General features: G+C 40.8%; 1 protein-coding gene across 5 annotated transcripts in view; it reads right to left on the reverse strand.

The window, feature by feature from the left end:
- The window catches only part of kank1a (KN motif and ankyrin repeat domains 1a), a 252,018-nt gene that overhangs the window by 17,678 nt on the left and 219,114 nt on the right, over nt 1-15,226 (reverse strand). For all 5 annotated transcript variants that reach the window (XM_080188718.1, XM_080188719.1, XM_080188716.1 and 2 more), the window contains 2 exons: nt 8,748-8,915; nt 365-479 (listed from right to left, as the gene is read on the reverse strand). In XM_080188718.1, the coding sequence (XP_080044844.1) occupies nt 365-479; nt 8,748-8,915 (283 nt within the window). The remainder of the gene's footprint in view (nt 1-364; nt 480-8,747; nt 8,916-15,226) is intronic.

Below are 15,226 nucleotides of genomic sequence, written 5' to 3' on the forward strand. Positions count from 1 at the left end.
TGACCATACATGCACCACACAGAAATTAACAGTTTCTTAGCCTTTTCTTTTACACAAGCATCATTTTCATACAAAGTCAAATCATAAAATTAATTCAGAATGCCATGGTATGTATTTATTATAGAGACAACACAATTCCCTTCAGTAAAATCCAGCTGTCTGAATTTTGTCAGCTTTTCAAGCTTTCCAAATGCTTAAGTAATAAATTTGCCATTCTATTTCAGCTGAACAAACCATGTACTGTTTATTAGAGAGATTTGCTGTGGAGAATGAAACAAATTCAAACTCCCCTGCTCCTTTGTAGTAATTTGTGGTTATTCAGGACGAATTCATCGAATTATAACAGAGAAGACTTCACACTCACCCTCCATTGACACCAACGAACTGAAGGTTCTTCTTTGTGCCATTTGCTTCATGCTTTCTGGGGCTATCTTTTTTCTTCATAATGGATTTCAGCGCACCAGTACTGTTGGGAGGTACTGCAAAAAAGTGTTTAAGGCAGGATATGTGAAAGATGCTCATCACGTACAGAGTATAAAATCGCCATTCCTGACAAAATGGTGAAAGTTGTACTACCAAATAGTGATGCTATCGTTTATCCATGAGCCCAGTACACAGGCACATTCACTCACCTACTGCATGCAGAATGAAATACCTGTGTCCCACTCAACAATTTCCCACAGAACAACTTTCCTGAGCATAGGAAGGAAATGGTGCAAAATATGGAAGGAAGTAGATGAGGAGGAAAGATATCTTAAGTAAAGGGAGAAGAGATATAATATAAAGATAATACAAAGGGCCAATTCAATCCTAACGCTTGTGAAAAGCAACGACATCTGAAAATAGCATTAAGCTAGGGCAACAAGAAAGGAGATTATGTTACATTTTATTAAGTGAAGCATTCAGCATGCTATTAATATGTGTCTACGTTATTCTATTTATTATCACCATGTGGATGGCACAGTGGCAGAGTGGTTAGCGCTTTTTCCTCACAGCGCCAGTGATGCAGATTCAATTCCATCCTTGGGTGACTGTATGTTTGGACTTTGCATGTTCTCCCCGTGTCTGCATAGATTTCTTCTGGGTGCTCTGGTTTCCTCCCACACTCCAAAGATGCGCAGGTTAGGTGGACTGGTCATGGAAAATTGCCCTTAGTGTCCAAAGATAAATATAGGTTAGGGGGATTAGTGGGGTAAAATACGGGATAGGGTTTGGGTAATAGTTGGTGCAAAATTGATGGGCTGAATGGCCTCCTTCTGCATTGTCAGGATTCTGTGATCCACAGGATCTGAAGATTTAAAAATATAATTCTTCTGCAGCACAAGACTCTAGGTTTTAAAGTTCTAATAAGCCAAAGATTTATGCTTTCAAGTTCATACTGGCTGGCTTCACAGTATTGCTGTGTGATGGGACATGTCAAGAACAGAAGTAAGACAATGCCCTATAATGAGAAGCACCTTGGGCCATTCTGGTGCCATTTTTAAGAACCGGATTCAAGAACTGCATTCATCTGAGAATTGGCTGTTTGGCAACATTTTGTTCATACAAACTGCAGAGGAAACGTAAGTGATTACTTGATCAATGAAGAGGCTAAACATTTAGGCTTAATTGGTATCACCCTTCTTCATCTGTCTCGTCAGTTGAAAGTAATTTTGTTTTCAGTTGTGACAAATAGCCATGTTCCTCACGCTGGAGTATTCATGGATAAACCTAATCTCTAAAGCAGATATGATACGTGATACAGGAAGGCTTTAAGACTAATGGCAAAAGGAAAACTGTCACACACTTTAACACAACGAGTTCTTAAAATGCACTCTGGTTTCCTGGTAAGTATACAAAAAAATAAGAAGCACACCCTGCAAGTGACCTTTTGCTAATATTATTCCACATCTGCTCAAACAAGATTTTCAGGTTACAGTTTTAGATCCTTTGAAGCCATGGTGAATCATACACATTGACGTTTAATAAAACTTGCTATTTGTTCCTTGATTCTTTTCATTTAATCAGATATTGAATGAAGTAGTTTGCAGTCAAAAAGGTACAGAGCACAAATGAAGATTACACAAAACCATGTTGTACTGTTGCATCAAGCTAATTTGTCAATATTTAATTAAAACAGATTGCAGAGAGGAGGCTAAACATTTAGGTTCAAGTGGTCTCATGAGTTGAAAGTAATTTTGTTTTCAATTGTGACATATAGCTGTGTTCCTTCTCACTGGAGTATTCATGAGTAAACCTAAATTGAAGACTGGGAGTCAGAAATATAAATGCAGCAGTGTGCAGTCTTTAAAGGAGGAGATTGTTATGATCTCAACTAGTTCCAGAATGGAACCCTGGCTCCAAAGATTGTAATTTTGTTTAAAGAAAATGTGCAGGAATGGAATCCCAGGACCCGGAATTAGTTTTAACAAGGAAAAAAAATATTAAATATGAAAAGTTTAATTATTATACAATACTCCCCCTGCGATCTTCCATGGATTTCTGCTCAAATTGCCCCCAGATGATGGTCATGAGTTTTTCCAAACTCCACTCCCAAAATATCATGCTTCAGAATCTTCTTTCCAACAATGGGCAGAGTGGTTAGCATTGCTCCAGGGACCCGGGTTCGATTCCCGGCATGGGTCTCCGTCTGTGTGGAGTTTGCACATTCTCCACGTCTGCGTGGGTTTTCTCCAGGTGCTCCGGTTTCCTCCTATAGTCCAAAAGTGTGTGGCTTAGGTACACTGGCCATGCACCTTGGTGTCACGGAATGTGTAGGTTAGAGGGATTAGCGGAATAAATATGTTGGCTTAAGGAGATAGGGCTGAGGTGGGATTATTGTTAGTGCAGACTCAATGGGCTGAATGGCCTCCTTCTGCACAGTAGGGATTCTACGATTTTATTTTATCTTATGAATGCTTTCTATCAGCTGCTTTCATTAAGAATCCACTCCCGAGTTTCCAACTACCCTTCAAAAAAACAAGGTCCACTCCACTTACAATAAACCAGTTCTAGATTTTCCAACTTACCTTTCAGGTTTCCTTTGTCTCAAACGCTTTTTCACAAACTCAGGTATTCAGTCCAAAACATGATATATTGCTTTAAACATATGAAGTAAGTATACCAACCCTTAAAATTGTTTCAGATATGTGGTTGGCTGTAGCCAACCTCATCTGCTTTTTTCTTCCAGTACTGCCTTTAACTTCCAGATACAACATCCATTCTGTTCCCAAAGGCTTTGTTTCCTGCTCCTTCAACTTCAGATTTCTTGGAAACTTTTCTTTACTTCTGTATTTTCCTGCTCTTGCTTTCTTGACCACTACTCTTTTTTCTAGCAAAGCTGAGAGATGATCCCTCTCTAGCCCTCCAAATCCAACTGCTGGAAAATCAGCCAAAACTACACTCAAAGAGCCTTTCTAACCTAATGTATCCCTGGTTGATGAGTAACGACTTCTACTTCTAACTTGTTCAAACACCATAACCCTCTCTAAGCACAATAGAAGCAGAATGCTAAATGAAACCAAAAACCCCCAGATGGAAATACCTCCTTTGACTTGTATTTTTTTTAATTCATTTGTAGGATATTGGCATCGCTGGCTGGCCAACATGTATTACCCATCCCTAATTGCCCTTGTACAGATGGCAGTTGAGAGTCAATCACACTGCTGTGGCTCTGGAGTCACATGCAGGCCAGACCAGGTAAGGATAGAAGATTTCCTTCCCTAAAGGACATTAAATGAACCATATGGGTTTTTCTGACAATTGACAATGGTTTCACAGTCATCAGTAGATTTTCTTTTAAACTGAATTCAATTCCACATCTGGGGATTCGAACCCAGGTCCCCAGCACATTAGCTGGGTTTCTGGATTATTAGTCTAGAATTAATACCATTAGGCCATCATATCGCCATAAACGTGAATAGATTTACCCTTGCTTACACAGCAACACAAAATTAAACCCACTTAAATCTATACCTTATTTCTAATATTTAATAGTACAAATGTAGATCACTTAAAATTACTTCTGTTTTCCTGACAAAATAATCTGAGTACATTCCCACAAAGGGGAAATAGAGAGCAACCAAATAGATGACAGATGATCCACCTCTGTAACATCATCTGTCCCAATTCTGGCCTGACTGCATCTGATACAAAAACTGTCATTCATGCCATTGCTACTTCCTATGTTATATGTTTTGCAAACTTGAGGGCATTCAAAGCTCTTGCCTGGATCCTAACTCAACTAATCCATCACCTCTGGGCTGATATACACTGGCTCCCAGTTTGGCAATGTCTTGATTTGAAAAGTCTTATCTGAGCTTTCAAATCTCTTCTTGGCCTCATTTCTCTGTACCTCTAAATTCCTTCAACCTTATAGCCCTCCAAGGTATCTGCACTTCTCTAATCTTGATCACTTGAGCATATCTGATATGAATCATTCTACTGATGTAATCAAGTCTGTCTCAACTTTGACCATTTAGCTTGTCCAAACTGCTACAGATATATCAAAAAAGAATAAAATGAATTGGGTCATCCAATATCAATCAAGGCACCGGAAACAACAACAGCAACTCACCCTGCCTAGTTGTTCCTGTAAAGTCCGTCTTATTAACATCTGGGGACTTGTGCTCAAATTAGAACAATCTGACAGTCATACTTGCCAGATCATACCCTACAGGCAATGTCTCAAACTCCTCGATCATCATCCCTAGTTATATCCTTTCTGGCAGAAAGACAGACTCACCAGAGGTGACAGCAGCAGAGCGTTATACAATCACACTGCAGTGGCCCAGGGGTTCTCAACATCAACTCTAGACACCAGGAATTGAATGGCATTAGGTCAAACATGGATGGAAACCTCTTCCTAATTGCCACCAAATTACCTCCTCCATATCAAACACCAATTAGAAAAACACTACAGGTAGCAAGGGTACGGAATGTACTCTGGGTGGAGGATTTCAATTCCCATCACCACGAGTGGCTCGGTAGCATCGCTACTGACTGAGCTGGTTTTGTTCTGAAGGACATATCGGCTAGCCAAATAAGAGGTATCAGCTGATGCTATCTCACCCTCCCCAACATTCCCGTGTGGAAAACCAACTGTTTTTTTTAATAATATTTTCCACAATGTATTTGTACTAACATTTTCTCACAGGATAAATCATGCTAAGGATTTACTTGTGCTGGGGCATGTTACAATATTATGAGACTGCTGCATACATTTATAGATCCTGATCAGCTAACCTTAGCAGAGATCACTAATTCATGGGCAGTGTATGATCAGAAGTCAGAACCAATTAGTGTCAGTCAGTTCTGCAAATGTGTTGCATTGACCAATGGATGTAAATGGGTGCTCTTTGGAGTAATGTAGAATAAGAGTGAGAGAGAACAATAGAAGATGATGACTAGTAACATCACGCAAGACAGAGAAGGAACTCCTAATAAACTTGTACGCTTGTACCAAACCATGAGGTGTTAGTGAATTCTTGAACTTAACACCTGTTTCAGATGCATCTTTCCATGACAGCATTGATAGAAATGACCACCACAGTCTTTGGACACTACCACTGTGCTGAATGGGATAGAAGGAGGAAAAATCTAGTAATTTAAAACACAGCATCCATGAGGCACTGCATTCAATTGCAATCTCGTGGCCTGGAATATCCGCCATTGTATCCAAACCTGGTTCAAGAGTGTAGGAGGACAGGCCCAGAGCAACACTAGGCATACTTAAAAATTAGATGTCAGCTTGGTGAAGCTAAAATACCAGACTACATGCATGCTCAAGGTAGGCAGCATGTGAGAGGCAGAGATAAGCAAATCCATAACCAACAAATCAGACCAAAGTTCTGTAGTCCTGCAACATCAAGGTGTGAATGATGGACTATTGGAATGAGGTGGCTCAACAAACAGCCACCATCTCAATGATGGAGAGCACAATACACCAGTGCGAAAGACAATATTGAAGCATCTGCAACCAACTTCAGCCAGAAGTGCCAAGTAGATGATCCACCCTGGCATCCTCCTGAGGTTCCCAGCATCACAGATGCCAGGCTTCAGCCATTTTGAATCACTGCAAGTGATGCTAATAAACAGCTGAAGGCAGTAGATACAGCAAAGGCTATGGGCTCTGGCAACAACCCTGCAGTAAGAAGTCTGACAACACCAGGTTTAAGTCCAACTGATTTATTTGATAGTAAACTCACAGCTTTCGAGGTTTACCTCTTCGTCGAAAGCTGTGAGTTTACTATCAAATAAATCAGTTGGACTTAAACCTGGTGTTGTCAGACTTCTTACGGTGTTTACCCCAGTCCAACGCCGGCATCTCCACATCATGACCACTATTGACATCCCTGCAGAAATACTGAAGGACTGAGCAGAACACAGAGGTGCAGTTTGCATCAACCTGCAAGAGTCAATAGATAGCAATGACATCAATTGAAAATGGTTGTGGTGAGAGGCCAAAGATCATGATTTCAGTTTTCCCAATGTTCAGCTGAATGAGGTTAAGGAACAACCAAAACTTGATGTGAGATGTGCTGTTGAAAGGGCAGTGAGGTGGTGGAAAGCCAGAGCTGAAGAAACAGTGAATACTAGAAACAGAAGCAAGAGTAGACTCACTGAGCCTGCTGTGCCAGTCAATACAATCACGGCTGATCTTGGGCTTCAACTCTATTCTCACACCTGCTCCCCATATCCCTTAATTCTGAGAAACCAAAAATCTGTCTATCACAGTATTCAACTCTGGAGCATTCACAACCCTGAGGTAAAAGAATTTTAAAGATTCATTACCATTTGGGTGAAGGAATTTCTCCTCATCTCAGTCTGAAACGATTGACCAGTATCTCAAGACTGTGTTCCCATGTTTTCAATTCCCTTACCAGTGGAAACAATCCCTCAGCACGATTTTGTAGAAATCAATGAGATTATATCTCACACTTTGAAACCCCAGAATATAAAAACCCAATTTACCCAATCCCTCATCACAGGATAACCCTCATTCCAGGGATCAATTTAACAAATATTTACTGTATCACCTCCAATGCAAGTATATCCTTTTAAATGTGGAGGCCAAAATTGCATGCAGTAATTTAGATTCACCAAAACCCTATACAATTGTAGAAATGCCTTTATCCTTGTACTCTAATCTTCTTGCATCAAAGGCCAACGTGCCTTTGTAATTGCTGCTGCACCTGCATGCTACCTTTCTGCATTCCTTATATGAACACACCCAAGTCTCTTTGAACGTTAGCACTTGAACGTGCACATCTTTTAAAAATACTGCACTTTTCTATTCTTACAAAGTGAATAACTTCACATCTCCCAGTACACTCCACCTGTCATCTTGCTGCCTGCTCATTTAACCTGCCCTTTTCTTTGCAACTTCTGTCTCCTCCCCACAGATTACCTTTTAACCTAATTTGGTGTCATCAACTAACTCAGATACGTTATTGTCGTTTCATTTAAGAGCCCAGCTCTACTCCTTGTCGCATCCACTATTCACTGCCTACCACTTTATAAAAAGCTTCATTTATGCCCAGTGTCTACCAAGCCTCTATAAATATTAGTATATTATCTCCAACTCCATGAGACTTTATCTTGCCTGTTAAACTTTTGTACGGCACCACAATTGAATTGTTTTTTGGAAATCCAAGTACACTACATCTACTGGTTTCCCCCCTTCCTACTCTAAGTTTCACCATCAAAAAAATAATGAATCTGTCAAACAGCATTTCCCTTTAGTAAAAACATGTTTACTTGTTCTAATCATACTATGCTTTTCTAAGTGTATCGTTAAGACTTCTTTAATAACAGATTCCAGCATTTCCCAACACTTAATGTTTAGCTAACAAGCCTGAAGCTCTCAGTTTTCTCTCTCCCTCCTTGCTTGAAAATTGATGTAAAATTGTAGACTTCCAATCTAATGGGAGCGTTCCTGAATCTAAGGAATTTTGGAATTGCAGTGCCGGATATGATCAACATGTGGGGAAGCTGACCCCGATTAAATTTTAATCAAGACATGAGATGAAATTAAATTAAACATTCTGGAAAAAAAACATTGAAGGGTTGGAGACAAAAGCAGGAAAATGAAAATATGAATAACTGTGATATGGCGTTTGCACAGACAATAAATCATCTGCTGAGATTTATAGTCGTTAAATATTGAAACGTTCTTAGAACAGCTTTTGAAAATTAGTTTAACAACTGAAAAGTGTTAAAAGTTTTAAGTTTTTTTTACATTTGATGCAAGTCCATTAGCACTGGAAGAGGTCATCCCAGAAATGGGAAAAAGAGAGCTCGAGTTTCTAATATTTTTAAGCTTGCGAGTTTATTTATTAGTGTCGCAAGTATGCTTACATTAACACTGCCATGAAGTTATTGTGAAAATCCCCTAGTTGTCACACTCCAGCACCTGTTCGGGTAACTGAGGGAGAATTTAGCATGGCCAATGCATCTAACCACATCTTTTGGACCGAGGGGAAACCGGAGCACCCAGAGGAAACCCATGCAGATAGGGGACAACGTGCAGACTCTGCGTGGTGACCAAAGCTGGGAATCGAACACGGGTCCCTGGCGCTGTGAGGCTGCAGTACTAATTATTCTGCCATCGTGCTGCCCTATGTTATTAACAGTACTGTTCAGCTTTGGGTTTCATTTAATTGAAATTGCAGTTAAGTCACCACAGACTGCTCTTATTAGACTGGTGCTCAAGGAGCCTGTTCGCTCTTGAAGGCAACACTTGTCATGCGGTTCATCACAATACATACCATGAGGTGCAGATGTTGCTTGTTGGTTGGTTAAGACAGTTTGCAGATTTGTACCTTCCTGTCGTGGTGAGGTCTCACTGGAGTCCACAATCTTTAAAGTTGATGAATTTGTAGAAGTCAGAAGACTTCTGGCAGTTTGGATACATAAACGCTGCTCAGTTCCTGCACCTGTTAAATGGAACAAGGCAATTTTTCAGTATGGAGCAACAGTACTGCAGCAAAAAGGTGTAACATTTTGAAATTTGCAGTTAGTTACTTAGAAATTCTCCCCATGTATATATTACACATCAGGTGGATAGCTAGGAGTACATTGAGAAGTATGCAAATACTCAAGAGTCCAGCAACATTATTAATGAGGTGCATTACTGTAATCATACATCATACTTGTTATATATCCTCAAAACTAAATACAGATCATAGTGGAATATCCTGGAAAGGACCCAGCAATGACATAACCGAAGGCTGCTAAAGAGATATAAGAACAAGGATGAGAATCTTAAACTGGATGAATTGGGTGGCCTAGCAGGTAATGGACAGATTCAAGTCAGGACCAATGGGTAAATAGTACAAGGTGTAGGAATTAGACATGGGCAGCAGAGTTTTGGATAAGTACGGAGGAGAAATAGCTCTGGAATATTCCAGTTCCAAAGGCATGCATGAAAATTTTAGCAGTTGAATTGAAGGAGGAGTAGGCAGTGGTTGAGATGAGAAGGATATGATGGCAGCTCACCGCCAGATTGAATAAAATGCAGAGGATTTGAAACGTATAAAGTAACGGGGCGGGGGGGTGGGGGTGGTGGTAACAGAATTAATTTCAAAGGTATGCACTTTAAAATGACAATAATTGTTTTTGTCTTTCAAATGGTTAATTGAAAGAAATTGCAACCTATTCAATACTGGATAATGAACAAGCAATCCAAGTGCAGAAGCCACCGGGGGTTGAAAAAGGGTTTGTGACATCATTATTACACAAGGAATCTAACTCCATCCCTTCAAATGACAATGTTGACAGGCAGCACTTGGCTGATGTACAGCAGGGAATCCAAAAACAAGCTACTTGGGGGAATCCAGAATTAACTAACAGCAGAGAGTGTTGGAAAAAAGGCCACTGCTGGAGTTGCTCCAGTATGAAGAATGGAATCAAGCGAGGGCAATCTATCAAGCTGGATAACAGAGCTGGTCTTGAAGGGAAAGATGTGGTTGACCCTGTGGAAAGCTGCAGACAGCTCGGGGGAAGTAGAGAGAACAGTCACAGCACAACATTCGAAACATTGATTAGGGCCTTTTCATGACCAAGGAAGTAGCCTTATTGGACAGAATCAAACATGGCAATACGGGCAAATGTCTGTAAAAATCACAATCCAGAGACATGGAAGGAAAGAGAGGTTGGAGATGGGCAGCAGTTTGCAAGAACGAAGGAGTTGAGGTTTATTTTGAGGAGTGGATGACATTAAGTTTTGTAAACGAGGGGACAATGCTTGAGGAGAGAGATTTACAATGCCTGCCAGCATTATAGTTAAGGAGAAAAGATGAAAACTTTCTCTTTGTGATAGAGAACTCAGCACTGTATTAATGTATTTAATTAATTTTCTACACCTGTCTATTACATTTAACCACAGAATAAATTGTCCCTCCCCACAGTCTCTTTGGGCCAAAAGAAAGGATACTGTTTAAATGGCAAAGTCAGAAAAATGGAGTGCAAAGTCAATAACCTCATCTGCTTGCGATGAAGCATATTTGTCTCCTTTGCTTGATCCAGTAATTCATTCCTTACTGCGTGTCCCTTCGAAAGGCAGATCCTTGGCTTATTGTCACACAGGCTTCATCCACAGCCATTTCCATGGCAGTTTGTCAGTGGTAGTTTACACTTTTCACTTGCATTCAGGGTGAGAAGGCAGGCCCCAAGTCTACTTCAGCCAGAATGGGAATCAAACCTGTACTGTTGTCATTATTCTGAGCCACATACTAGCCTTTTAGGCGACGGATCTAACCTGCCCCCATATCTTGTAATGTCACTTTGAAGTGTTAAAAGGTACTAGATTAATAATCTAGGTGATTATACCACGAGGCACAACTGTTTGCCTTCCCATAACTTATTCTACTATATGTACTGCTCACAATGCAGTATCCTCTACCTTGGGGAGACTAAATGCAGACCAAATAACTGCTTTGCAGAAAACCTCGGCTCAGCCGCACATTCTGATTGCTTGCCAGTTCAGTTCACCGCCCTGTTCATCTTTCTGTAGTAATGTTCCAGTGAAGCCCATCATATGAGGAATAGCACCTCATCTTCTGACTAGGATTTTTACAGCCTTCTGGACTCAACTTCGAGTTTAACCACTTCAGAAATTGAACTCTGTCCTTTATTTTAAATCCTCAGGGACTGCAGTGGTTCAAGGCGGCAGCTCACTACCACTTTCTAAAGGGCAACTAGGAATGGACAATAAATGCTGGCCTAGCCAGTGAAGCCCACATCCCGTAAATGAATAAAAACCCATGCTATCTTATGTTTATAAGAACATAACATAAGAACATAAGAAATAGGAGCAGGAGTAGGCCATCCAGCCCTTCGAGCCTGCCCCGCCATTCAGTAAGATCATGGCTGATCTGTCGTTGATTTTATTCTATTGTTAACCAATGCCTAGACCCATGCTTTGTTCCTCCACTGCTACCATTACCACTCCCTTTGCCTTTTGTTCCGTGAAATCTTTGGTATTTAATCCCCCATCCTCTAACCTATCTCTGACCTTCAAATTTTACTCCACCTGCCCCTCTGCCCAACTTAACCTATCACATTTCTACTAATCTTTAGTTTCAAAGAAGTCACATCAGACTCAAAACATGAACACTCTCCCTCCAGATACTGCCAGATCTGCTGAGTTTTTCTAGTATTTTGTTTTCATTTACCTCCCTAATCTGTTTATCTTTACATCAATTTATACTTGGCTCATGTAATAATCAAGGGATTCATAATCACCTAGGTTAATGGTTCCAAAATGGATCACAACATCTGGATCCTCCCCTACCCTCTCCAATATAGCTTCATGGACAGTTCGAGAGGTCCCTCACCCTGGCATCAGGTAGGTAGTACATGGGAGTCCTCAATGGATGCTATCTGCCCCATAATGACTAAGTGTCCTCTAACATTATGCTTCTCTCCTGCTCCCTGTTTTTTGACAACCTCTGACTCAATAAGGTCAGGATTCTGGCTGTCCTTCCGATATATCTTCAACCTCAGGGATATCAAGGGTTTTGTACGTGTTGAATATGAACAGTTTCTGGGTACAATCATTCTCTGTTATAAACCGAGGGTGACTCAATATGGCTTAAAGAAACAAAGGAATTATTGTAAATACCTATTTATCATTGACAATGAAAGAGTTGGACAGAACTATGAAACTATTAAAAAATCCTCCCTGGCTCCAACTGAGGATTCTCCACTGACCCGGGATATGCATCCTTGCACCCAATTGGCAACGCTTCCCACCTCCACACTTCACAGGGTCTGGCCTGATGACATGGCCCTCTGGGAACATCCCCTTAAAGGCCCAGGCTACCACACTAACTCACCATACTCCGCATGTTAATGATCAGATGTCTAATTCTGATCCTGCACCTCTCAAAAGCATGACAAACATCTCCACTAAACATTTTCTGTTTTGCAAGGCTTGTTCATTTCAGCACATGGTACCTTCAGTTTGTGGGCAGCCTGCACAAATACCTATAGAAATTTTAAAAAGATTTTTTCCCTCCGTTCTTAAAAGTTACAAAGCCAACGCTCAGAATGGACTGGGCGAACCCAAATCCATTCCTTACTTGGTCCAAAAACAAGATTCAATATCCAACTGAATTCAAGGTCCCTGTAAAACTACAAACAAGATCCAAGCTGACAAGATAAGGCATTGCACCCCATCTTAGGGCTTATCTGACACTTGATCTTAACTGAAAAGGTAGAGAAGATTGTGCAGCCACATACAAGAGCAGATCAAAGGGAACACTAGGTGTGACTGAGGTTTGTAAGCCATCTATATTCTGATATTCCTTCCGCTCCCTTATATAATCTTGGAAAGGACAGAGAAAGGCACGCTTACAGTGGATGCATTCACTTGGCACAGACTTGTTGTCTACAAACTGTAAGTCCAGCCACACAAGCTGCTCTCCCATATCTTAGCTTATTCTAAGTTTAAAAAAATCACCTACTTGCATTTTATCCAAACACTAGACAAAGTTTTAAATACTTTGGTGTCAGGTTTACATGAACCACAATAAGTACTGGAAGGAACAAGCAACCTCTGCTTTATACTTGGTTTATAATGCATTCAGCTTATGACAACTTTGTGTAACTTTGGAGAGGGGGGTGGAGGGTCACAGTTTAGTGAACAAAGCAACTGACAGTAACTATGGTTTGCCAGGATGATCATGGAGTTGTGGACACAGTTTTGGCACAGAGGCCTGATGTCTTTTTTTTTTGGGGGGGGGGGGGGGGGTGTGGAATCTTACCACCTCATCAAGCTGGTCAATCGGTGTGGCAAGCAGCAAGGTCGCACGAGACGCAAAAAGCCAGATTCACACCTAGTTTCTAGCCTCTCTATATTATCAGCCCTGTTCTGCCAGAGTAATCAACCATGTGCCCTTGGCTGATTTAAATATTTAATTGTCTAACTTTAACATTATTAGTGAGCCCAGCACAGAATCATCCAAGCTCACTTAAGGACCTCACCAATGGAGATCCTCACTGGTGAGGATCACGTATAGTTCCCCACCAACAGGGACCCCACATGATAGCCGGTGACCAGGAAACTACTGAAGCTCCCCAGGTAGTTGGGGACAGGGACAGGTAGGGCCAAGGGGCAGCGTGCGGGGAGCTTTATACTCTGCATCAGGGATTATCGGGACAGCGATCGGCAGGGGAGGGAGCAACAGATTACTAATACTCTTGGAAGATTAGTGAATATGTGCAATACAGTCCCCCTAGCAGTCAGCTTCCATGCGTGAATAGATACATTTGGGGTCATTTTCTGCCCCGAAGTGCCTCAAGACAATGTATGGGAGCTTGCCCGGAAAATGGGTTTGAGACTCTCCCATTTTCATGCTCATTCAGCACTTAGAATTTGTTTTGGTAAGATCGCCCTCTTTATCTTCAACCCCCAGCTTTAACCTTCCTCCCAATTGGCTCAGATTGTCAGCATGTTTGACAAGCAGAACTTCCAAGTTCAGGTGCAAAACCTTTCAACAGAGTCTCCAAACATTAAAGGGTCACAGGTTTAACTACTTGTTGCCCCACTCAAGCTTACTCTAAGTATTGACGGGGAAAGATCAGTACCAGAGGTGTGAGCTGAGTATAATGATATTTGGATTTTCACAGACATACTTGTTAAATGGTTGAATTGGGAAATCAATTTAAATAATGCACAATATGGATATTAGTTGGCACAAGTCAGTCAACATAGGAAGACAGGATTTGAATATCACTAAATAGAATATATACACGTACGCACTGGGGGCTCAATGACTCGATCCCATAGAAAGTTGATTCATATAGATGTTGATCATCTATGCAATTTCATCTGTATTGAATTAATCAATCTCTTCCCTCACCTCGATAGAGATGGTGTAATTAGTCTTGGGTTTAATCAGGGTGAATTTGATACTTGCAGCCCACTCTTAACAACCTAACAGGAGTGGGTTCAGTTGTGACAATCAGAAGATCAGATGGTATGTTAAAGCTCCCACGTGGGTGTGATATCAGGTGTGCAAAACTGTGTAGAACTAAATCTAAGCAACTATTCAGCTTAAGAACTAAACACGTGAAAAAAATCCCAAAACTGTGAATATGAGTTTAAATGACGACACACGTGGAATTAAATTGGAAAATGCTGTAAAGGCACACTAGTGTTTTCCTTCTGAAGTGATACGACACAGCATCAACTGAACTGACAGGAATTCTGAAGAAGGGGATACAGGAGGAAACAAATCTTACTTCTCTCTTTGCAAATGTTTACGGTGCAGCACTGGCAGATTTTGTTTTTATTTTAGACTTCCAGACTCTTCCCCTCCCGCCCCACTTTGTGGTGTGGAGAGCAAATCCAGTTTCCATTTTTAAAATATATAATTTTCCAACATTAAACAGTCACCTAAAAGTATCAGTACTCCCTGGATTCACTAGTCTGTCTTGCTGCCCTCCAAGTCAAAAATGGGTGTGTTTAGTATCAGGAAATTTGCTGAAATAGTAAGTGATCTAACATTGACAAGATCAGGCTGCCTAAATTCCACTGAACAAGCACGTTCTGCTTGATGCACAAGGAATTAAAACGTGTGTAAAATACAAGGAGGACAAGTAATGGCACTGTTCAAGTGAACTGAAACATATTGGCTGAATTTCAAGCACAGAAATGTGAGTACCCATAAAAACAAATTCCTGTTTACACCAGCTTGCCACGTTAATCATTGCCAGTATCCTGAGTTTCTTCCTATCAAAG

This window comes from Carcharhinus amblyrhynchos, chromosome 5 (genome assembly GCF_965287045.1).
Source record: "Carcharhinus amblyrhynchos chromosome 5, sCarAmb.v2.hapA, whole genome shotgun sequence".
NCBI lineage: Eukaryota > Metazoa > Chordata > Chondrichthyes > Carcharhiniformes > Carcharhinidae > Carcharhinus > Carcharhinus amblyrhynchos.